Source organism: Macaca mulatta, chromosome 10, assembly GCF_049350105.2.
Source record: "Macaca mulatta isolate MMU2019108-1 chromosome 10, T2T-MMU8v2.0, whole genome shotgun sequence".
Taxonomy (NCBI): domain Eukaryota; kingdom Metazoa; phylum Chordata; class Mammalia; order Primates; family Cercopithecidae; genus Macaca; species Macaca mulatta.
Genome location: NC_133415.1, coordinates 65,599,768 through 65,624,921, shown reverse-complemented (window position 1 = coordinate 65,624,921; position 25,154 = coordinate 65,599,768). Strand labels below are relative to the sequence as shown.

Here is a 25,154-nt window from a genome sequence, read left to right as displayed (position 1 = left end):
ACCAACACCCTCACCACCAGAGGAATGCTTCACACCGCCAACACCCTCACCACCAGAGGAATGCTTCACACCGCCAACACCCTCACCACCAGAGGAATGCTTCACACCGCCAACACCCTCACCACCAGAGGAATGCTTCACACCGCCAACACCCTCACCACCAGAGGAATGCTTCACACCGCCAACACCCTCACCACCAGAGGAATGCTTCACACCGCCAACACCCTCACCACCAGAGGAATGCTTCACACCGCCAACACCCTCACCACCAGAGGAATGCTTCACACCGCCAACACCCTCACCACCAGAGGAATGCTTCACACCGCCAACACCCTCACCACCAGAGGAATGCTTCACACCGCCAACACCCTCACCACCAGAGGAATGCTTCACACCGCCAACACCCTCACCACCAGAGGAATGCTTCACACCGCCAACACCCTCACCACCAGAGGAATGCTTCACACCGCCAACACCCTCACCACCAGAGGAATGCTTCACACCGCCAACACCCTCACCACCAGAGGAATGCTTCACACCGCCAACACCCTCACCACCAGAGGAATGCTTCACACCGCCAACACCCTCACCACCAGAGGAATGCTTCACACCGCCAACACCCTCACCACCAGAGGAATGCTTCACACCGCCAACACCCTCACCACCAGAGGAAGACCTTTTCCACCAGCAACATAGAGGATCTGAAGGCTTTCTCCCACTCCCTGCCCACACACCCTCCAGGGACGTCTGTCCACAACATGCCCATCCACTCACACAGGGACTTCAGGGCCCATCCTCATGCTGGGCACCATGCCAGCATCTGCACTCCCTAACTAGTCTTCATTTGTCAAATGACCAGATAACCAAGGATCTGGATTTGAGGCAAACCAAAGACAAGAAAGAGAAAGATAGGCAGACAGAACTGACCCCAGAGGAAACACAGAGATGATTCAGGGAACTGATGGGAACTTTGAAATAACTCTAATTCATAATCTTGAGCTTTTTTAAAGAAGTCTACCTCTACAAAATAGAAGCCCTTATTAAAAAAAAAGGAACAGAAAATGAGAAATTATTCTTCCATTTTAAAAAAGTCAAATAAAACCTGAAAATCACAGACTGAAGACAATATCCATAAGGACCAAAAAAGACACTTACTAAAAGCTGCTCCTCCTTTTCTTGAAAAGTTTTGGTCTTGAAATTCCTTATCCTTTTGATTTTTTCAATAGTATCTGAGGTGCTCTGGCTGTAGTCACTCACTGAAATGACACAGTTGGGGAAAAAAATGATGCCCCTCCCCCAACTCCCCACACAAAGAGTTATTTCTTACTCCCATGTCCCTCAAAAGTCAGAGGACAAAATGGCTTTCATAGAAATTTCTATTTGATGAAACCTGGCTGGAGAGACTCCTGGAGCCACTCCCCTGTCCAGGAACCAGAGGAAGGGTGGGAAGCAGAGGAAAAGAAGGGACTTCAGTTTTTAGGTCCAAACGTGCACCCCACAAATGAATTTCCCCAAGCCCTGTAAAGGAATTCAAAGGTCTCACCTCTGATTTCGGAGAAGCCAGAGAAATAAAATGACTGGAACATAGTTGCAAGATCTGTGACTGGGCTGTCAAACTCTTAGCAATTCTCTGCTATCCCCGCCAGGTCCATGTGTTCCTGGTTAGTTGTTTTAAAATTGCCAGAAGGGAATAACTCACCCCAGCTGGACCTGCTGCCGCACAGCCCCCCATCACCCTCGGCAGCACTGCTCAGAAGGTGGTCGCTGAAATTCACCGCCTTGTTCAGGTAGAGGTTCTGGCCAATGAAAACATTCAAACACCAGGAATGATGAGGCTGCTTTGTCCCACTAGAAAGAAGGATCTCTCTGCGAACCTGCTCCTCCTCATTAAGGACAGCTCTACCTACCCAGACAGTCCAGCCTGAGACCTGGGTGTCCTTCCTGACTCCTCCTTACCCCCCAGGATGCTTTGTCCATTCTGCTGCTTACCCAGCGGCTCAGTCTGGCCCCTCCTCCTCTCCCTCACTGCAGCCCTGGCCCCCTCAGCTCACACTGGGACCATCACAATAGCCTCTCCACAGGGGTCTGCCAGCCTCCCTGCATGTGGCTGTCCCAGTCACCTTTTATACCCTTTATAAGTGATTGTGTCAATTCTCTGCTTAAAGTCCTTCAGTGTCTTGGAATTAGGGTGTCATGATGAAGGTCCCAGGCTGCCAAGTGTGAATCCTGGGTCTGCCACTTACTAACTTAGTGCCCTTGGAAGAAGCAGGTTGCTTATCTTCTCTGAGTCTCAGTTTCCTCACCTGGAAAGTGGAAATACTATGAGCTACCTCAATGGCATGCTGGAAAAGCAAAATGCGGTAAAAGGGGCATCTATATAATGAGTCCAGACACAGAAGTCTGTGTGCACCCGGACTAATCCCCCTGCACCCTCAAGTGGCTGCCTGCTCTTGTCCCAGGCAATAGCCTGCTACTTCCTGAAAACTAGAACACACAGGCCAAGAAAAGATTTATTAAACCTAAGCGCCAGGCGTGGTGGCTCATGCCTATAATCCCAGCACTTTGGGAGGCTGAGACAGGTGGATCACTTGAGGCCAGGAGTTCGAGACCAGCATGGCCAACATGGTGAAACGCCATCTCCACTAAAAATACAAAACTTAGCTGGGTGTGGTGGCGTGAACCTGTAATCCCAGCTACACAGGCAGCTGAGGAACAAGAATTGCTTGAACCCAGCAGGTGGAGGTTGCAGTGAGCCAAGATTGTGCCACTGCACTCCAGCCTGGCTGACAGAGCAAGAATTTGTAAAAAAAAAAAAAAAAAAAGAAAAAAGAAAAGAAAAAAGAAAAAGAAAAAGAAAAAAAAAATCACCTGGGAACAGTTATTCCAATTCTGGCGGCCCACCCCGTTCCCACTAGCTGGCCAGGTTACTCAGCCCAGCTGTTGTGTAGCTGCTAAGAGTTCACTGCTGGACCTTCTTCTCCAGCAAAGTGCGCTCAGGAGGTGGATGCTGCCTTGCCCTAGAGGTTATGCTCCCTCTCCTCCCTGACTCAACTGGGGGCAACTTTGTGGCGTAATTCATCCTCCAGAGGTTCCCTTGGATCAGGCTAAAGCTCAGCTTTGCTTTTATCTACCTGCTCATTCAGCCCCTTCCCCTGCCTTGACCTGCTTTTCTCACTTCCCTTCCCCTGAATTTCCTCTCTGACCCAAGCTCTGCTCTAGCCACACAATTAAAAACAGCAGTTAGTGCTTTATTTGGTTTCAAAGCACATTCATGTGCATTAGCCCATTAGATACTCGCAGCCTCCCTGTGAGTTAGACAGGGCCCATGTTTCTATCCCAATTTCAGCAACACCATCAGCACCTTGCCAGGGCCTAATAAATGTTAATTTCCCTCCTTTTCCTTGGTTTCTTAATGGATTGATTAATTATTCTGACTTCTTGTCCAATGAAACTAAAGCTGCTAATGTCAATCAATTAATGTTCGAAACACACAGGCTCTGTGGCAATGCCTCAGTCACCATATAAAAGAGAAGATCAAGGACACATGGCCACAAAGTTTGGTTTATTTTATAGAAGAAAATATGTCAAAGTGCATATCAGCAAATATTTTTGTTAGTCTTTCCCCAAATCAATTGTATCACAGACATGTCATCAGACTTCAGTGAGTCTGAATAAGCCTGAGAACTACAGAACAACTCCTGTTCTCACTATATCTTTATGTGTCTGTCTGAGGTTTATGTTGTTTATCCAATTCTATGAAATTGCTTGCCTCTAGTGGCATTTCATAATATTTGAAACTTTTCCTTTCTATGGATTACACAGAAGCATTTCTATAAATTGTAAGTCTCAATTTACTACATCAGTCAATTCTCAAATGAGTAACTTCTGGAGGCTTACTCACCTTGTTTGAGACTTGACTATAATTCAGTCTGATGCTAACTTCACAACCATCTTCATGGACAGTAGCAGAGATAAGCTTTTAAAAGAGTTGTAGAGAGAATTCATAACTGTGGGTGTAGAACTCATTGCCTTAAGTAACAGCATAGAAATTCTGAGATGTTAAACTCTAAATGTAACCAAATATTTAAATAACACAGAAGAAAGTAAAAAGAAAAACAGAGCAACAAAAACTAGATGAGATAAGTAGAAAATAAAGAAGAAAATGGCGATCCAAATCCAACCATATCTAAATTCTACTAATTATAAATAAGCTAAATAATTAAAGAGAAGGGACTGCCAAACTGAATAAAAAGGCAAGATCCAAATCTATACATACACTCTTCAAGAGATGAACTTTAATCAAACCACATGACTAGATGTCATCACCTTGGAAAATGTATCCTGGTAGGGGGTGGGGACAGGGCTTGGCAATTAAGGGACAAGTATCACAGTTGAGCAGCTTTCTCTGTAAGTAGCAATAGGAATTTAGATTCAGCCAAGGGGCAAGAAATGTTTTCGTGAAGGGTCAGATAGTAAATATTTTAGGTCTTGTGGACCATATGTTCTGTATCGGGAATACTTTACTGTCATAGCACAAAGCAGCCACATAAGTAAAGGAATGGGTGCAGCTGTGATCCAATAAAATTTTATTTATAAAACTGGGCAGTGGGCCAGATTTGTCCCAACCGCCATAATTTGCAGATCTCTGGATTAGGCTGAAGAATTCATAAACTACCAAAATAGATTATCAAAGGAAATTGGGCAATACTTGAAAATGAGATCATCTCGATATTGGCCTATTTGGCAGCAGAAGAGTACACAGTCTATTTCATAAAGTTCCTTCTAGTCTTGCGACAAACAGAGGAAAGGTCTTCTCATAGAGCTGTCTTTTTCTAATGGCAATGTAATATCAAAGAAAGGACATGGGACTCTGGCAGGGTCTGACAGATCTGCTTCAAATCTTGAACCCCATGAGACCCAGCAGCGTAGTCCTGGGCAGGTCACCAAACCTCTCTGAGCTTCAATATTCCTGGGTGTCAAATAAGGCTTCTTCTGATTATCAACTGTGGTGTGAAAAACCACCCCAAACTTAGTGGCATTAAACCACCACCACTTTATTATGCTATGGATTCAGAGAGGCACAGCAGACAAGCTTGTCTTTGCTCCACATGTCTGAGGCCTCAGCTAGAAGAGTCAAATGGCTAGAGGTGGTTGGATGTTTGGGGGCTGAAATCATCTAGAGTCTGGTCACTCATGTGGCTCACGAGCAGAGATGACTTGAGGACTGGGTTCAGCTGGCGCACCTACATGTGGCCACTCCATGTTGCTTGGGCTTCTCATAGCAGGGTGGCTGAGCTCCAAGAAGGAGTGTTGGAAGTGAGTGTGCCAAGCAAGAGAAAGCCACATGACCTTCTGTGGCCAAGCCCTGTAAGTCTCATGGCATCACTTCCACCATAGTCCGTTAGTTAAACAGTCACAGACTCGCCCAGATTCAAGGTGAGGGGACACAGATTCTACCATGTGAGGGGAAGACAGTCAAGAAATTTGTGGTTATTTTTTTAAAAAGTGATCACAAAGGTAATACTCCTGTCTTGCAGGTTTGCTGTGAAGATGAGAATGATGAATACAATGCTGATGCTGGGTGCACTGTAAAATGGCAGCTGTTATGTTACTATGGCTATATATTAACAGTGCATGATTTAAGTGCACAATCTGGCTGGATTTAATTGTTCTAGGATCTTTCATTCTGACTCTTAGAATTTCCAATGTGGCGTCTGAGCACGAGATGTTCAGAATCTTGTTGTCTTAGGTCTTAGGTCAGACGTCCCAGAAGCAGACTCTGAGACAATCTTCGTGTGCAAATGATTTATTAGAGCAGAGTTCACAAGGCAGAAGAGTAAGAACGTGTAGAAAGCAGAACAGGAAAGGGAAAGGAGCCAGGCAAGATGCAGTTTTAGGAGAAGTCCATGGAGGGTTCCTTCAGCCTGATCCCATAGACACGTGTGGAGTAGAAATTTCATCTCACCCACCTTTCCCATCCTGGGTTCTGCAATCAAGGCCCGGAATTCAGGGTTGTTCTGAGCATAACACCTGAGGTGAGCAGAGATGTGATCCAGCTGTCTTCTCCAGTACCCTAAGAAAGAAGAGAAACCCAGCCATCTGGATGATTCTCCTGAGGCTAAGAAAGAAAAATACTAGCATGGAACATATGGTCTCAGAGAGGTTGATTTCCTTTGTTAAACTTTGTGATGGACTCTCCTTAGTAAACCTCAACTATGTCCTGGAACAAGTTCCATTTTCCCCCATAACTGTTTGTTACATATGATTAATCACAGACTATTACAGAATCTCAAAAGAGGCCGGGCGTGGTGGCTCACGCTTGTAATCCAACACTTTGGGAGGCTGAGGCAGGTGGATCACTTGAGGTCAAAAGTTCGAGACCAGCCTGGCCAACATGGTGAAACCCTGCCCCTACTAATAATACAAAAATTAGCTGAGCATGATGGCATGCGCACCTGTAGCCCCAGCTACTCAGGAGGCTGGGTCAGGAGAATCACTTGAATCCGGGAGGTGGACGTTGCAATGAGGTGAGATTGCACCACTGTACTCCAGCCTGGGCAACAGAGCAAGACTACATCTCAAAAAAAAAAAAAAAAAAAAAAAAAATCTCAAAAGAACATATTTTGATTGCCACACATGGGGTCTTTTCTTTTTCTATGATTCTATCCCACCTATAATAACTTACCTAATATTTTATTTTATTTATTTTGAGATGGGATCTCACTCTGTTGCCCAGGCTAGAGTACGGTGGTTAGATCATGGCTTACCACAGCTTTGACCTCCCTGGGCTCAGATGATCCTCCCACCTCAGCTGCCCAAGTAGCTGGGAATTCAAGCATGCGCCACAACACCTGGCTACTATTTGTATTTTTTATAGAGATGGAGTTTCACCACATTGCCCAGGCTGGTCACAAACTCCTAGGCTCAAGTGGTCTGCTTGCCTCAGCCTCCCAAAGTGCTAGGATTATAGGTGTGAGCCACAGCACCAAGCCCTTACACAATATTTTAAATGTACCATTTGGTGCTTGCCAAACGTGTACACCCCAATCAATATATAAAACATTTCCATCACTCTAAAAAGTTATCTTAGGCCCCTTTCCAGTTTGCATAGGGTTTAAGACACATTTGAATTAGTTGCCACCATTTAAAACTTGCCAGATTTCATGTCAGTATGATGCCTGGTTTCTCATATGCAGGCAGAAGATGCAGGGGTGCTGGGCTCACCTTCCCACACAGGCTGACCACCTGAGGCCAAGGAACAGCTGGCTGCTTTGGACAGGGCACAGGCTCTCCAGCCGGCCACAGCCCCTGCTGTGCCCTGTGGCCACTCAACTCTGCAAACCCACATCAGATCCCATCTACCAAATAAAGACACTAAGCTGAAAGCAATCAGAGGGATTTTCCAAGGTCATGCAGCACGGTTCAGTGGAAAGAGCACATAATTTGGAGTTCAGACAAGCCTGCGTTTAAATCCTAAATCTACCATTTATTAGCTTAGTGATGTTGAGCCAGACACTTAAATCTCCCTAAGCCTTAACTTTTCTTACCTAATAAAATGGAACTAATACCCCCTACCTCATGTGTTATTGTGACATTAAACAAGAGAACCTAAGTGTTCTTAGTTGTGTTCCCCTGAAAGCAGAACCTGAGATAAAGACTTAGGACAGGTGGTTTCTTTGGAAGGTGACAGTGGGACATGCAAGTGATGGAGTATAAAGAGCAAGACAGGGAAGGGAAGGAAGAACGAATGTGTTAAAAACTGGTTAATACCTTGGGCAACTGGGGCCCAATCTTGCTGGGGATATGAAGGACCATGGAGAACATGTCTCACAGTTGTCCACTGAAGGACAGAGAAGCTAGGGGATCTGCTCCCCGGTTCCTTTGCCCATGAGCGAGGGCAGCCCAAGTAATGTTAACTCCCAGTGCCTCAGGGTTGCACCTGTGTGCGGATAGGCAGCCTTCTCCTGTTCTGAAGCTGGAGGCAGCAAAGTCAAGAGACATACAACTATTTAAATAAAACAGCAAGAGAGAGAATGGGGCACAATTGATGAGGCATGCTAGCAACGATGGGTGAAACCATCCATCACAGCTGCACTGAGAACAGGCAGGCTGAGATCTGGCTTGGGGAATCTGGAGAGTCCACTATGAGTAATTGAGACAACACTAGAGATCATACTGAGCCTAGCACACTGTTTGACACAAAGTAGCCATTTATCCCACAAATATTTACTGGGCACCTACCATTGGTCATGTACTATTCTAGGGCTAGGATACAGAAATGAACAGAGTTCTTGCCCTCAAGGAGCTTACATTCTTAGTGGACACAGATAATATGAAAATAAATACGTATGTAGGAGTATGTTAAAAATGAGGTTCTGACTGAGAAGCTACAATACCATAGATCCATATTTCTTTTTTTTTTTTTTTAGATGGAGTCTTGCTCTTGTTGCCCAGGCTGGAGTGCAGTGGCATGATCTCGGCTCACTACAACCTCCACCTCCCGGGTTCAAGCCATTCTCCTGCCTCAGCCTCCTGAGTAGCTGGGATTACAGGCACCCACCACCACACCTGGCTAATTTTTGTACTTTTAGTAGAGATGGGGTTTTGCTATGTTGGCCAGGCTGGTCTCGAACTCCTGACCTCAGGTGATCTGCCTGCCTCAGCCTCCCAAAGTGTTCTGATTACAGGCACGAGCCACCGCACCTGGCCTAGATGTATATTTCTAAAATCAAATCTCAACTCTCAAAAAAGCACTGAGCAAGGACCTTGTGAGGAAGTCCTTTGGAAAGGGTCATTGTAAGACTGTGAGTCCCCATGGGGAGGTGAGATCTGTGCCCTTCCAGCTCAGGCTGAACGAGGGGATTTGAAGGGACTAGCTTCTGCCACAGGAAACTGAAAGCCTGTTTCTATTATCCACTGCTACCAAACAAAACACCCCAGAACTTAGTGGTTTAAAACATCAACCACTTTACTGCCCATACTTCTGTGGGTCAAGAATATGGTCAGTGCTCTGCAGGGACGGTTCATCTCTGCTCCACATGGTGTCAGTTGAGCCATCTCAAATAGGGCTATGGGATCCAAGATTATCTCATCCACAAGGCTAAGGCCTCAGTGAAGATGGCACAAACTACTGGGAGCTGTCTGGGATGGCTCAGCCTTCATCTGCACTCATTCAAATGTCTGGAGTCTTTGGGTTGGGTGCTGGCTCAGGTGCTCTGTTCTCCTTCATGTGGCATCTCTTCTAATTCAGCAATCTATACTGAACTTCTTTACACAGTGCTGACTTCCTAGAGAGTTAAGTGGAAGCTTTCAACTCTCATAAGGCCTAGGCCCAGAACTATCATGGTGTCTCTTCTACTGCTCTCTATGTCAAAGCAAGTCACAAGGTCAGTCCAGATTCCAAAGAAGAGAAATAGCCTCTTCCTCCGAAGGACAGGGGGGATGTGAGGAGTGATTCTGGTCATCTCTGCAGACAATCTACCATAGGTCTGATATGACATTTATATCTGGAAGAGTTCAGTCAGACTGTGGGCTGGGTTTTGACTCCTACTAAGCATATCCAGATGGCAAAGGAAGAGCTGGGAATGACCAACTTCTCGCATGGCAGCCTAGGGATTTGAGTGGACTTACTCTCCAGTAAAATTGTTAGAGTAGTTAGCTAGGGAGACATGAGCAGGGCAGGAAAGGCTCCCCTGACCCCCAGAAATGTCAGGTGACCATCAGATGATGGTCAGGCAGTTGTTAAACTTTCTCTAAAATAACAATTGGCTGCAGCTGGTGCCAGGGGACAGTGGTCTCCCAATATATAGAAAACACCTGAAGCTGGTGATCAGCAGCTTCCCGACGAGATGGCAGGAGTTGGGCGAGTGGGCTCAGACATGTGCACTAAGAAGAAAAATGGCAGAGCTTAACTGGTACATGATCTTTCTCCAGGAACACTCAATGGATAAGGGAATGCCTCAAGTGAACAAGCACATGACTTCAGTAAACATACAGCGCATGTGGTCCCTCCCAAGTACTGGCAGGCCACGGCGCATGGGGAGTGCCCACCAAGAAGAATCTGGGGAGAAGTAATGCAAATTCTGGAACCAAGCCAATGTATAAGCCTCACGTCAAGGGCTGAACAGAGCACTTGAATCTCTCAAGTCACCCGCTTGGCCTTCTTCAAAGTGTACTTCCTTTCGTTCCTGCTCTAAAACTTTTCAATAAACTTTCACTCCTGCTCTAAAACTTGCCTCAGTCTCTCACTCTGCCTTATGCCTGTCGGCCAAATTCTTTCCTCCTTGGAAGCAAGAACTGAGGTTGCTGCAGACCTGTATGAATTCGTCACTGCTAACAAACTACTTTTAAAAACAGCAAAATCCATCACAAGTATTTTAAGTATCTAGAAATGGTTCTAAAGCCATACAGAAAATAAACATTTAATGAAAATATACCAAAACTCAGAATCATGAGAGTCTGTGGTGTTTGAACCATGGGCCATTCCCTTCTACTCCTTCTCAGCTGAGCATGATGGAAACTCCACTCCATTTGGTGCAGCAGAGTACACAGGGTTCCCTCTCCTCAGAGTTCCCAAAGCGGTGTAGTATCTTCCAAGGAAGGTCAGGGACTTCAGTATTTCTCATCCTGTCCCAGTTGCCCTTTGCACAGGCTAAGTTCTGGCCAAGTGTGATCAAGAGATGGGGGCTCCCTTTCTCTGCCCAGTTACCATTCATGGGATGGATGTTCTACCTTTGATCTGGGACACTGAGAATACTGGGGTCCAGACCACCTATTCCTAGCTCATTCAGCACAAGTCCAATGTTGGGAGAAGCATGTCATGAAGAACAAAAGCTACAGCTGCACCTGCTCTGCTGCTTACCCAGCCCCTAAAGCAATGGTGCCACACTGAAAAAAACATGCCATTGTCTCCATCCAGAGCATTGGCTCAGAGATTTTGCCCAGGGGAAGAGGCATGTCAAAAAACAGAGTTCAGAATCTCTCCCCATAGAAACAGACTTCATTTGCAACAAAGTGTGGGAAAGTTCAAGCCTAAGGCTGCTTTCAAAACAATGGAGGGTGTGTTAAAAAGCAGTTAAAAGAAGACTAGAAGATTCATTAGAGATATGAGCTAAATAGAGGATCAGGGAAACAAACAGCTAAGAAGAGCCCTCCTGAGGTAAGAAAAATATTCAAACACTGACCTAAAAAACTATCCCTGTAAAGCCAGGTTGTCCAACCCACGGGCCACATGCGGCCCAGGATGACTCTGAATGGAGCCCAACACAGATTCATAAACTTTCTTTCTTTTTTTTTTTTTGAGATGGATTCTCACTCTGTTGCCCAGGCAGGAGTGCAGTGGCACGATCTCGGCTCACTGCAACCTCTGCCTCCCGGGTTCAAATGATTCTTTTGCCTCAGACTCCCAAGTAGCTGGGATTATAGTTGCCTGCCACCATGCCTAGCTAATTTTTGTATTTTTAGTAGAGATGGGGTTTTGCCATGTTGGCGAGGCTGGTCTCAAACTCCCGACCTCAGGTGATCCACCCACCTCGACCTCCCAAAGTGCTGGGATTACAGGCGTGAGCCACCGCGCCGGGCCACAGATTCGTAAACTTTCTTAGAACATTATGAGATTTTTTTTTTTAAGTTCATCAGCTTTCATTAGCCTTAGTGTATTTTATGTGTGGCCCAAGACAATTCTTCTAGTGTGGCCCAGGGAAACCAAAAGATCGGACACCCCTGCCGTAAAGGATGCCAAATTTAATTAAATCAGTCCGTGAAGCAATTTATGCCCTAGGTCATGGTTGAAAACAATAGAGAAATCATCCAACAATAAGTAGAGCTTAATGGCTAGGTGTGGTCAGGAAAGAGACAAAGAGAGCCCTGCCAACGCACCATCATCCTGTGGTGACAGGGTGCATGTCAAGGCTACACTCTCCATGGAGTCACATCAGAAGCTTCATACCGTGGGGGTGAAATACAGTTCACTAAAATGATCCAGTTAGTCATTAAATAAATAGACAAACAAACAACAACAAGAAGCCTGGAAGATAGGTCAGTACCCAGAGTTGATACAATGTATTATCTAACACATTCAGTTTCCAACAAAAAAATCATGAGACATGCAAAGAAACAGGAAACTCTGACCCAAACACAGGGGAAAAAACATGCAACAGAAATTGCCTGTGATAGCAACTAGATATTGAAGATTTAAGACTTCAAAGCAGCCATTATAAATATGCTCAAGGAACTAAAGGAAATCATGCTTAAAAGGAGCAAAAGAAGAGCCAGGAGTAGTGGAATGTACATGTAGTCCCTGCAACTCGAGAGGCTGAGGTGAAAAGATCTCTTGAGCCCAAGATTTGGAGGCTGCAGTCAGCTATAATTGCACCACTGCACTCCAGCCTGGGTGACAGAGCAAGACCCTGACTCTTAGTAAAAAAAAAAAAAAAAAATAGAAGAAATTATGATGCATTTCGGGAGGCTCAGGTGGGAGGATTGCTTGAGGCCAGGAGTTTGAGACCAGCCTGGGCAACATAGTGAGACGCCATCTCTACAAAATTTTTTTTTAAATTAGCCAAGCATGATGGTGTGCACCTCTAGTCCCAGTTGTTTGGGAGGCTGAGGTTGGAGCATTGCTCAAGTCCAGGAGTTTGAGATTGCAGGGAGCTGTGATTTGTATCATTGCACTCCAGCCTGGGTAACAGAGCAAGACTCTGCCTATAAAAAATAAAAATAAAAAATAAGGAAGAATTCTTCTTAAAATAAGAGAATATAAATAAACATATCAAAGGAAAACCAAATAAGAATATGTAGCAGAAAAGTACAATAACTAAAATAGATAATTCACAAGACGGGCTCAACAGTAAATGTGAAGTAGGATTAAAAAGAATTAGCAAACTGAAAAATAGGTCCATAGATATTATACAATGTAAAAAAAGAAAAAGGAATGAAGAAAAATCAGAGCCGAAGAGACCCATGGGAAGCTATCAAGCATGCCAACATCTACATGAGAATCCCAGAGGGAGAGGAGACAGAGAAATGAAGCAGAAAAAAATATTTGAAGAGATGATTGCCAAACTGTTCCCAAATTTGATAAAAGACATGAATGTATACATCTAAGAAGCTCAACAAGCTAGAGGTGAAGCAAGATGGCAGAAAAAGCCTACATCATTCATCCCCCCTGCTGGAACACCAAATTTTAACAACTATCTGCACGCAGAAAAGCACCATTACACGAACCAATAATCAGGTGAGCAATCACAATACCTGGTTTTAACATCGTATTGTGGAAAGAGGCATCAAGAAGGGCAGGAGAGATGGTCTTAAATCACTGATACTATCCTTCCCCATCCCCCAGCAGCAGCTACACAGCATGGAAAGAAAATGTGTGCACTTTGGGGAGGGAGAGCACAGTGATGGGGAGGACTTTACATTGAACTCAGTACTGCCCTGTCACAGCTGAGAATGAAGCTCAGCCAGTGCCCATATATGGAGGGAGCATTTGGACCAACCCTAGCCAGAGGGAAATTGCTCATCCTAGTGGTCTGAACTTGAATTTCTCAGCAAGCCTCACCACTGCGGGCCAAGGTGCGCTGGGATCACAGGTAAACTTGAAAGGCAGTCTAGAACACAAAGACTGAAATTCCTACGCAACTCCTAGCGCTAGGCTAGACTTAGAGGCAGTAAACTAGGGTGGCATGTGACCTAGGGAGACATCAGCTGGCATGGTTTAAGGAGGGCTTATAATATCCATTCTCCAACTCCAGGCAGTGCAGCTTATGACAACAAAAGCAACTCCTTTCTACTTAAGGAGAGGAGAGCAAGAGTAAAGAGGACGTTGTCTTGTATCTTGGATACCAGCTCAGCCACAGTAGGACAGAGCACAAGGCAGAGTCATAAGGCCCCCCTTCTAGGCCCTAACTCCCAGCTGACATTTCTAGACATGCCCTGGGCCAGAAGGGAACTTACTGCCTTGAAGGGAAGGCCCCAGTCCTGGCAGGATTCATCATCTGCTGACTAAAGGGCCCCTGGGCCCAAATAACCACCAGCAATACCCAGGGAGTATGCTGTGGGCCTTGTGCTCTGATATGTGCTAACTTCAGGGGAGACCCAGCACATTCCAAGTTGTAGTAGCTATGGTGCAAGACTCATTCTGTTTGAGAAAAGCAGAGGGAAAAGTAAAGGGGACTTCATCTTGCACCCGAGGTACCAGCTTGAACACAGTGGGGTAGAGCAACAAGCAGGCTCTTGGGGTCCCCAAGTCTAGGCCTAGAGCCTTGGACAGGATTTCTGGATCTTCCCTGGGCCAGAGAGGAGCCCACTGCCCTGAAGGGTGAATCCCAGGCCTGGCAGCATTCGCCACAAGCTAACAGAAGAACCCTTGGGCTTCAAGTGAACATTGGCGGTGGCCTGGCAGAATCCCCTGTGGACCTGTGGACCAGTAGTGGTGGTGGCCACAGGGAGAGGCTCCTTTGCCTGTGGAAAGGGGAGGGAAAATCACGAAAGACTTTCTATCATGATTTAAGTGCCAGCTTAGCTGCAATATAATAGAACATCAAGTAAATAATTATGTTTTTTCACTCCAACCCTTGGCTCCCAACAGCATCTCTAGACATGCTCAAGGCCTGGTAGAACTTACTACCTGGAAGGGAAGGACCTTGGGCAAGGCCTTGTGCTACACTGGCTTCAGGTATGACCTAACTCAGTCCCAACAGTGGTGGCCACAGGAGTGCTTGCATTGCCATACCCCTAGTTCCAGGTGGCTCAGCACATAAAGAGAGACTTTGTATGTCTGGGAAAAAGTAAGGGAAAAGAACAAGAATCTCTTCCTGGTAGTCCAGATAATTCTTTCAGATCTTATCTAAAACCACCAAAGCAGTACCTCTACAAGTCTGCAAAAATCAACGTGTTATGTGGCTTGGGGTCCACGTCCCTTCAAATACCTGGAAAGCCTTCCCAAAAACGATAGGCACAAACAAGTCCAGACTGTGAAGACCTCAATAAATACCTAATTTTCAAAGCCCAGACACTGAAGAGCATCTATAAGCATCATCACCATCCAGGAGAACATGACCTCACCAAATGAATTAAATAAGACACCATGGACCAATCCTGGAGAAACAGAGCTAAATGACATTTCAGACAGAGAATTCAAAATAGCTGTTTTGAGGAAACTTAAAGAAATTCAAGATAACACAGAAAATAAATTCAGAAAAATATCAGATAAATTTAAGATAGTTTGAAATAATTAAAAAGAATCAAGTAGAAATTCTAGAGTTGAAAAATAGAACTGACATGCTGAAATATGCATCAGAGTCTCTTAACAGCCAAACTAATTAAGCAAAAGAAAGAATTAAAGTGAGCTTGAAGACAGGCTATTCAAAAATACAGTCAAAGGAGACAAAAAAGAAAACATAATAAAAAACAATAAAGCACACCTAAAAGATCTAGAAAATAGCCTCAAAAGGGCAAATCTAACAGTATTTGGCCTTAAAGAGGAGGTAGAGAAAGAAACAACAGTAGAAAGTTTCTTCAAAGGGATAGTATCAGGCCAGGAGCGGTGGCTCACACCTGTAATCCCAGCACTTTGGGAGGCCAACGTGGGGGGTGGATCATTTGAAGTCAGGAGTTCGAGACCAGCCTGGCCAACATGGTGAAACCCCATCTCTACTATAAATATAAAAATTAGCCAGGCGTGGTAGCTCATACCTGCTAATCCTAGCTACTTGGGAGGCTGAGGCAGGAGAATCGCTTGAACCCAGGAGGTGGAGGTTGCAGTGAGCTGAGATCACACCACTTCACTCCAGCCTGGGCGACACAGTGAGACTCCATCTTAAAAATCAAACAAACAAACAAAAATACAAACGGATAGTAATAGAGAACTTCCCAAACCTAGAGAAAACTACCAACATTCAAGTATAATAAGGTTATAGAACACCAAGCAGATTTAATCCAAAGAAGACTACCCCAAGACATTTCATAATTAAACTCTAAAAGGTCAGGGATAAAGAAAGTATCCTAAAAGCAGCAAGAGAAGAGAAACAAATAACATCCAATGGAGCTCCAATACGTTCGTTCAGCAGCAGGCTTTTCAGCAGAAATCTTATAGGCCAGGAGAGAGTGGCATGACATATTTAAAATGCTGAAAAAAAAAAAAGTTTTACCCTAGAATAGTATGTCTGGCAAAAAATATCTTTTAAACATGAAGGAGAAACAAAGATCTTCCCAAACAAAAACTAAGGAATTTCATCAATACTAGACTGTCCTACAAGAAACGCTAAAGGGAGTTATCCAATCTGAAAGAAAAGGATGTTAATGAGCAAGAAGAAATTATCTGAAAGTACAAAATTCATGGGTAATAGTAAGCACACAGAGAAACAGAATAGCATAACACCGTCATCGTGGTGTGTGGACTTCTCTCGACTTAAATAGAAAGACTAAATTATGAACCAATCAAAAATAATAACTACAACAACTTTTTAAGACAGTACAATAAGACTAAAGAGAAAAAACAAAAAGTTAAAAAGCGAGAGGGATTACATCTAGAGCTTTTATTAGTTTTCATTTTGCAAGTTTGTTTATGCAATCAGTGTTACTATTATGCATTGCATGGCTCTACCAAAATATCTCACATACCCCATAAATATATACACCTACTATGTACCCACAAAATTTTTTTTTTTTTTTGAGATGAAGTCTCGCTCTGTTGCCCAGGCTGGAGTGCAGTGGCCAGATCTCAGCTCACTGCAAGCTCTGTCTCCCGGGTTTATGCCATTCTCCTGCCTCAGCCTCCCGAGTAGCTGGGACTACAGGTGGCCACCACCTCACCGGGCTAGTTTTTTGTATTTTTTTTAGTAGAGACAAGGTTTCACCGTGTTAGCCAGGATGGTCTCGATCTCCTGACCTCGTGATCCGCCTGTCTCGGCCTCCCAAAGTGCTGGGATTACAGGCTTGAGTCATCGTGCTTGGCCACAAAAATTTTTTTAATAAAAAGTTTAAAAATTTTTTTAAAAGAAGCTCAATAAGTTTCAAGTAGGATAAACTCAAAGAGATCCATAGCGAGACACATTATCAAACTGTTGAAAGAATATGACAAGAAGAGAATCTTGAAAGAAGTAAGAGAGAAGTGATTCCTAAGGTTCAAGGGATCCCCAATATATTAACAGCAGAACTCTCATCAGAAATAATGGAGGCCAGAAGACAGTAGATTGACGTATTCAAAGTGTTCAGAGAAAACAACTGTAAAGCAAGAATCTTACAGCTAGTAGAGTTTAACGAAAACAGAATTCATTGCTAGCAAACCCACCTTATAAGAATACTTACGAAGTTCTTTAGACTGAAAGCAAATGACCCTAGAGAGTCATATGAATACACACCCACACCCACACACACACACAGCCCACCATCACCAGTAAAGGTAACGATGTAATTATAAGACATTATAAATGCATATTTATTTTCCCTTCTTCTCAACAGATTCAAAAAGAGATTATGTAAAACAATATGAATAGAATTATAATGTTTGGCCTATAGCATATAGAAATAAAATATATTGACCAATAACAACACAAAGAAGATGGGTGAGGGGTTAGGCCAGGCACAATGGCTCGCGTCTGTAATCCCAACACTTTGGGAGGCCAAGGTGGGTGGATCACGAGGTCAGGAGATCAAGACTATCCTGGCTAACACAGTGAAACCCCGTCTCTACCAAAAACACAAAAAATTATCTGGGTGTGGTGGCGGGCACTTGTAGTCCCAGCTACTTGGGAGGCTGAGGCAGGAGAATGGAATGAACCCAAGAGGCAGAGCTTGCAGTAAGCTGAGATCATGCCACTGCACTCCAGCCTGGGTGACAGAGCCAGACTCCGTCTCAAAACAAAAAACAAAAAACAAAAAACAGCGTGAGACTCCATCTCAAAAAAAAAAAAAGAAAAGGAGGTGGGTAAGAGCAAAGCTTCATTGGGCTTAGGAAATGAATCCAAAGGAATAAATTAAGAGAACTATAAATGGGGGAAAAGAAGGCTAATGTAACAAAAGCCATAAATATATAATAGTTCTTTTTTCTTTAAGCATCTTTAAAAGACATCATGTTGTAACTAATAGCAGTGTTTTGAAAGTTTATAACATATATGTAAACATAAACATAATGTTATACTAGAAAACAATGCCACAAAAGTTGGGAGGAGGGAATTGAATTATAGGGGTAGAATTTCTATATTTCATTGGAATTAAGTTAGTATAAACTTGAAGTATAGTCTGTTAAGATATATGAGGAAAACCCTATAGTAGTCACTAAGGAAATAAAGTATGTAGTGAAAAAGTCATTAAAGAAATCAAAATGTTACACTGGAAAACATGCAATGCAAAAGAAAGCTGTGAAGGAGCAACAGAGGAACAAAAAAGGCATTTAGAAACATTTGGAAAACAAAAAGAAAATGGTAAGTCCAACTTTATCAATAATAACACTAAATGTAGATGGATGAAACAATCCAATAAAAAAAAAAAAATAGGGATTGTCAGAATGGACAAAAAACCTGGATTCATGGTGCTGGACACAGCGGCTTATGCCTGTAATCCTAGCACTCTGGGAGGCTCAGGTGGGAGGCTTACTTGACCCCAGGAGTTTGAGACTGGCCAACACCGGCAACACAGTGAGACACCATCTCTACAAAAACATTTAAAAATTATCCAGGTGTGGTGGCTTGTGCCTGTGCTCCCAGCTACTCAGGAGATTGAGGGAGGAGGATCACTTGAGCCCGGGAGGTCAAGGCTACAGTGTGCCATGATTGTGCCACTGCATTTCAGCCTGGGCGACCAAGCGAGACCCTATCTCAAAAAAAAGAAAGAAAGAAAATGAAGGTACACCAAACTTACAGGACGCAGTGAAAGCAAAGCTCAAACAGAAATTTATAGCAGCAAATGCTCACATTCTGAAGAAAGATCTCAAAATCATTGCCCTAATCTTTGGCCTTAAACCAGGAAAAGAAGAGTAAAGTCAACTTAAAGTAAGAAGAAAGAAGGAAATCATGATTAGAGTGGAATTTAATGAAATACAGAATATAAAAATAATAGAAAATCAATAAAACCAAAAGTTGGTTCTTGGAAAAGATCAATGAAATTGACAAACCTTTAGTAAGATTGACCAAAAAAAGTGACATCTCAAGTTACTAGAATTAGAAATGAAATAGGAGATGTTATCACCAACTTTATTGAAATAAAAAAGATTATAAAAGAGTATCACAAACAACTGTATGCTAATAAATTAATCAGATGAAAAAGACAAATATCTAGAAAACCACAGACTACCAAAACTGACTCAGCGAGAAATAGAAAATCTGAACAGACCTATAAAAAGTAAAGAGTAATCAGAATTGCCCACTAGACAAACATCAGATCCAGATAGCTTTACAGGTAATTTACCAAAATTTAAATAAGAGTTAATATCAATTCTTCATAACCACTTCAAAAAGAAAGAAGTGTTTCTATAAGGCTACCATTATCCTGATACCAAAATCAGACAGACAGCAGAAGGAAAGAAGAAAACTGCAGACAAATATCTCATAAATACAGACATAAAAGTCTTCAACAAAATACTAGCAAAATGTCTTAGGCCATTTGCACTGCTATAAACAAAATACTTGAGACTGGGTAATTTATAAAGAACAGGAATTTATTTCTCACAGTTCTGGAGGCTAGAAGTCTAAAATAAAGGTCCCTGCAGGTTAGGTGTCTGGGGAGGGCCTGGTCTCTCTGCTTGCAAGATAGTGCTTCATTGCTGCATCCTCCAAAGGAGGGGAATGCTGTGTCCTCACATGGAGGAAGGGCCAAAGGACAAAAAGGGGCGTTAGCTCATTCCCTCTAGCCCTTTCATAAGGCACTGATCTATTCATGAGGGCTCCATCCTCATGATCAGTTTCCAAAAGGTCCCGCCACTTAATACCACCACAATGGAGATTAAGTTTCAGAATGAAATTTGAAGCACCTAGCTGGGACCACAGGCATGCACTACCACAAATAACTGCTTAAAAAAAAAAAAATTGTAGAGACAGGGTCTCACTTTGTTGCCCAGACTGGTCTCAAACTCCTAGACTCAAGAGATCCTCCAGCCTTGGCCTCCCAAAGTGCTGGGATTGCAGGCATGAGTCACCACAACTAGCCCAAATTATAGACTTAAAAATAGTCAAAATGGTAAAGTTTATGTTACATAAATTTTACCACAATAAAAAAAAAGGGATAATGGCACATAGCAATAGCACTGCACACTAACAACACGCCTACCACGACAAAAGAAACCCACATGCGCCATGTGACTAAGGAGCCAGACAACAGGGCTATGAGCTAAAACATCAGAGTACTGACAGTTTAAGGAAGAGCTTACAGAAGAGCTTCTTTTTTCCCATACAAAGAAAATTCCTTGAAAAAGAGGAAAAGAAAGAAACTTACTTCTTACATATACAAATAAATTAAAACGACGAGAAAATGAAATGTTCTTTCAGAGAAAGAGTGAATTCCCTCCTGACCAGAAGAAAGGGCATCTCTCCCTTACCTCTTCCTGGGCTGATGGCTGTGAGGAGCGGTTTATGGTCACTCATTTTCTCCTGCCTCTGCTTTTGAGAGGCTATTTCCAGTTCCTTTTTTGCTAGCAGCTTGCCGGATGGGTAGAACAGGCCAACAGTCTGTGTGCCTATGTCCCTCTTAGTCCCAGCATCAGATCTGGGCAAAGGAATATTCAGGGACTGCCAGGCACATTGGGGCTATAAGTGAGGCAGAAAACATTTTTTAAATTAGAATATGATTTAATCAATCTTGCATTTACTTATAGAAAACATTTTTAATCAGAATAAAAAGTATCTCAAAAAAAACTGTACTTTGAACTAAAAGGGTTTTCCAGTCTTTGGCTCATCTTCCTTGCTCCTGTCTTTCCCAGCAACTTCCAGCCTGATCCATGATTAGCCGTGTATTACCTAAAATTCAACAAATCCAGGGGTGTTCGCTGGCCTGCTTGATGCCTGGAAGATATCTATCCTTTTCAGCTCTATAATGCAATAGAGCATAGACTTCACTACTCATCCACACTCGGCCACTGGTCACCAACATTTTCTCTAACATACTCTCCTGGGGACCTGAGAGGACTACCATGAAAGGTTGTGCACTGCACAACATCACTGCATTCAAAGTAGTACCATTCACATGGTGAACATCATATATTTGAATATTAGGATAATTTTTCTAGTAGAAAAAGCAGTATATTACAAGCAATTTCCAATAGATGGCAGTCAAGTGTCTTGAGAAAAGAACACCTTTGTTTCATTTGCACAAAGGAGTAAGAGCTAGTGGCAGTCTAGGATTTAAATCTTTCAAACTAGGTTAAGAAAGCCATGAACGGTTGGGTGCAGTGGCTCATGCCTGTAATCTCAGCACTTTGGGAGGCCGAGGTGGGTAGATCATGAGGTCAGGATTCGAGATCAGCCCAACCAACATGGTGAAACCCCATCTCTACTAAAAATACAAAAATTAGTAGGGCATGGTGGCATGCGCCTGTAATCCTAGCTACTCAGGAGACTGAGGCAGCAGAATCGCTTGAACCTGGGAGGCGGAGGTTGCAGTGAGCCAAAATTGCACCATTGCACTCCAGCCTGAGCAACAGAGCAAGACTCTGTCTCACAAAAGAAGGTCATGAACTCCCTAAAACTGCATACAAAGTGCTGAGTGCATCCTCTAATAATTATCAATCTTTAACTTCTTATAATAAAGAGATAAGAGGAAACATGAAAAGTCTTTATCCAGCTTAGAGAAATTTATAAAATAATTATAAAAATCTAACACAAAGCCAATTGTTAAAGCTTAAGTACTTCTGAAAATAACCTGGTGAGATTTTCCTCAAACTATGCCCAGCTGTTATAAATTACAAAAGCAATCTTATATACCTAAGTTTTCTAAAATATAAACAAGGGGAAGGAAAAGTTCTCAGAATGCTACATACGAAATTCAAGAGAAGTGCATTCTATCTCATGTGTTTTAAAGCCACTAAAGTGGCATTATGTCCACAAATGCAATGGCATAGACCTCAGTTTACTACACATAAATATGCCCACTTAGATCTTTGATTTCTGAAGAAATCATTTGAGTGTTTAAAATCTAAATTGACTGCATTTATTTACACACCTAGTTGAAATTCCATGTGAAAGTTCTAAAAGTTTTGGGTCTCTTCCCCGGGTTGATTCACAGGGTAGAGCACACACATTCAGAGCTACAGCCTTTTCCTGGGTACCAGTTCTTACTACAGGGGAGGCCTCACCTCAGAAAAAGGGCGAGGTTCCTGAGCAGCTAGAGCCAGGCTTCTATCCAAGCTAAGCTTCACCAACGACTTCACACAAATACCACAGGAGCCACAGAATCGGGCAGACAGGTGATTGCTGGCCCCACATTTAGGGCAAACAGAGCAGCCAGCAGGAATGCCAAGCTAGAGGATAGAAAATACCTTGATGAATATTAGAGTTATAATTTCCCCATGTAAATTATTGTCATACCCATACAAATTAACATATGCCCACACTCTCTGACCCAGCCATTCTACCTTCCAGAATTTATCCTACAGATGGTCAAGTACAGAAAGAAGTGTACTTCAGGTCAACCCCTAAAGCACTGTGGTTTTAAAAGAAATCACTGAAAACAACAGGCATGTCCAGCAATAGGGATGGTCTAAATATATTACAGTACATACATACAAACAATGGATTATGAAGCCACTTAAAAGAATGAGGAGGTTACTAACAAGACATATTGCTAGGTGAAAATAATTGGATCAGTGTTCATAGCACCAGTTTACTTATACATGCCTTGAATAGCTGAAAGAACATCTCAAGAACTGGATATGAGCAATTGCTTCTGAGAGGAGAACTGTGGGACTTAGAAAGGAGATTAACCCTTCACTCTAAAACTTTCTTATTATTTGCATGTGATACTTAGATAAATGAATAAATACATTGTCTTGAGTGTTTTATTATAGAGGCAAGCAGACAGAATTCATTTTTTAAAATGCCAGCAGTCAATAAATTAGTGAAAACGTTTAACCTCAAAGAAAAGGAAATCAAAACCGTCACCAGAGATGGCTCTCAATGTAAGATAATTAATTATCCCTATCTCCAGATTCTTAGGTTATAGGTACCAGTGGCAAAATCACAAGAAGTGATTTCTGCAAGGCCATGGGAGAAGTGCCTGGCTCTCTCCAGGTGCTCAGTATACAGAATCTGTTTTAAAATACCCACCATGGCTCCACACCAGCCGCAGAAGGACGCCTCCCAGAGATTCCAACGACCACATCTGGAGCAAGAGATGGTTCCCCCTTTCTGAGCGGGCGGAGGACTAGCTTTATCCCCACTGCATATTGACTGGTGAATGAAACGGCATTTAAAGGCAGGATCAGTACTATATTCTCTAATCCCCCTCCCAATTCAAAAAAGATAAAAAGCCCCCAGACAATATGAGCCCTGGAAATACAATTTTTTTCTTTTTTTGCCCAAAGGAGTACAGCTATGATAGGTTTCACCAGTTAATAAATTAGTACACAGAGCACACATTCCTTCATGGAGATCACAGAAAGTCAATGAAACTGATGCCTTGCACATCTTAATATTTCTCAATATCAGGGATGGTTGGGGTTCACATGTTTCCTAGACAAAGGAATGAACACACAAGACAACACAAGACGAGACAAACGAAGCAGCCGCCCCGAACGGCATGCTCTGATTTATTTTATACAGTCGTTTGTGGAATGTTGCCAAGTCACAAGACACATGTTGTTTTTCTGACCTTTCCCCGACTTTCTGGTTTTTCAAGATGTTTGCACATAAACCAGTTCCCAGGGTCTGCTGTTTGCAGCTGACTCCTTTGTCCTCCCTGTTTGCAGGGAAGGAACGTCCTGCTTTGTTTGCAAGAGCAGGACTTATCGGGAACATCTCATTTGCGAGCACATAGTCCTCTACATTTCCCCTTTCTTTATTTACAAGTTTGAATTTCTTTCAAAACCATCATCACATGTTGAGCTCGCTGGGATTCGGTGTTTGCCCTTTGGCACCGTCTCCAGCAGACTGTGAAAATGACAAAGGCAAGAACAACAATCAATACATTACTAGAAACAGAAGTCAGTAAAGTTTTTACAGGGCTCATAGGGTTTAAAGATGTCAAGCTTTTTGCAATACCAGTCATCAAATCTGCTCCGGTCAGCAACGGTAACTGATTGCGAAATGTTTCAGAAATGTTTTGTGTTAATTCTTGTATTTCTAAGGAAAGATTATTATGGCCAATTAAAAGTCTCTTTATCTCAGTCCAATTATGTACAGTGCTGTTAAAAGGAACAGGAGTAATACAAAATTGGGTAGTATTCCAATCACATTTTAACAAAGCTCAAGTATTCAACACTGTTAGCTGATCTCCTAACCAAGAAACCACTTGCTCCAGATTATCCACTCGTTCAGTCAAATGAGCATCTATGTCTCATTGCTGCTGCCACAACAAATGTGATTGTTCATGCCATTGTTGCATAAATTCTGCATTTTGTATACTCTGGTGTAGAGCTAATCCAGCAACAGCGGTGGTGAAAGCAATTGCTACAAGTCCCACCACTGCTGCTTCGACGACCCCAACCATTCTCCAGCTGCGGTGGACAAGATCTTGCATTACTTTGTAAATTTGAGTAACCCCAGCAGATTCACTCCAGGCATGTGTTAAGTTCACGGGTAGCCAGGTTTCTTTTCTGGCTCTTAGTATATATAAATCGGAATGAGACTCATTCCAATTATTATTCCACCAAGTAGTATTTATACAACTTAAGAATACACAATTGTTTGTACAGTTAACTACCCCTGTATTATTATCCTATTTAATAATTCCTGTCAACAACAAGTAAGGCTTTCTTACACATGCAATAACATATCTAGAAGTATTTTGATGCAAAGATATATGGAAAGGGTTAGCAATATTAGTAAGATTTAAGGACATGTTTCCCTTGAAAGTGAACATTGGTTTACCAGCAGCTAGCAACTTCCAAATATGACTTTGTATTTGTGAGGTATTAGCCAAATGTGGCATAGGGGGTGATAGACCACCATCATGCCAAATAATAGTTTCATTGCCATCCGCAGAAATGCTGTGATTACCTTTATGCCAAC

At 42.9% G+C, this 25,154-nt stretch overlaps 1 protein-coding gene across 6 annotated transcripts in view; it reads right to left on the bottom strand.

Annotated features, from left to right (window-relative positions):
- DZANK1 (double zinc ribbon and ankyrin repeat domains 1) overlaps positions 1-25,154 on the bottom strand; it is a 99,144-nt gene that overhangs the window by 9,659 nt on the left and 64,331 nt on the right. For all 6 annotated transcript variants that reach the window (XM_077951128.1, XM_077951131.1, XM_077951130.1 and 3 more), the window contains exons 11-17: positions 23,253-23,375; positions 22,283-22,447; positions 20,531-20,738; positions 5,970-6,073; positions 3,902-3,976; positions 1,700-1,796; positions 1,156-1,256 (exon numbers count right to left, since the gene is read on the bottom strand). In XM_077951128.1, the coding sequence (XP_077807254.1) occupies positions 1,156-1,256; positions 1,700-1,796; positions 3,902-3,976; positions 5,970-6,073; positions 20,531-20,738; positions 22,283-22,447; positions 23,253-23,375 (873 nt within the window). The remainder of the gene's footprint in view (positions 1-1,155; positions 1,257-1,699; positions 1,797-3,901; positions 3,977-5,969; positions 6,074-20,530; positions 20,739-22,282; positions 22,448-23,252; positions 23,376-25,154) is intronic.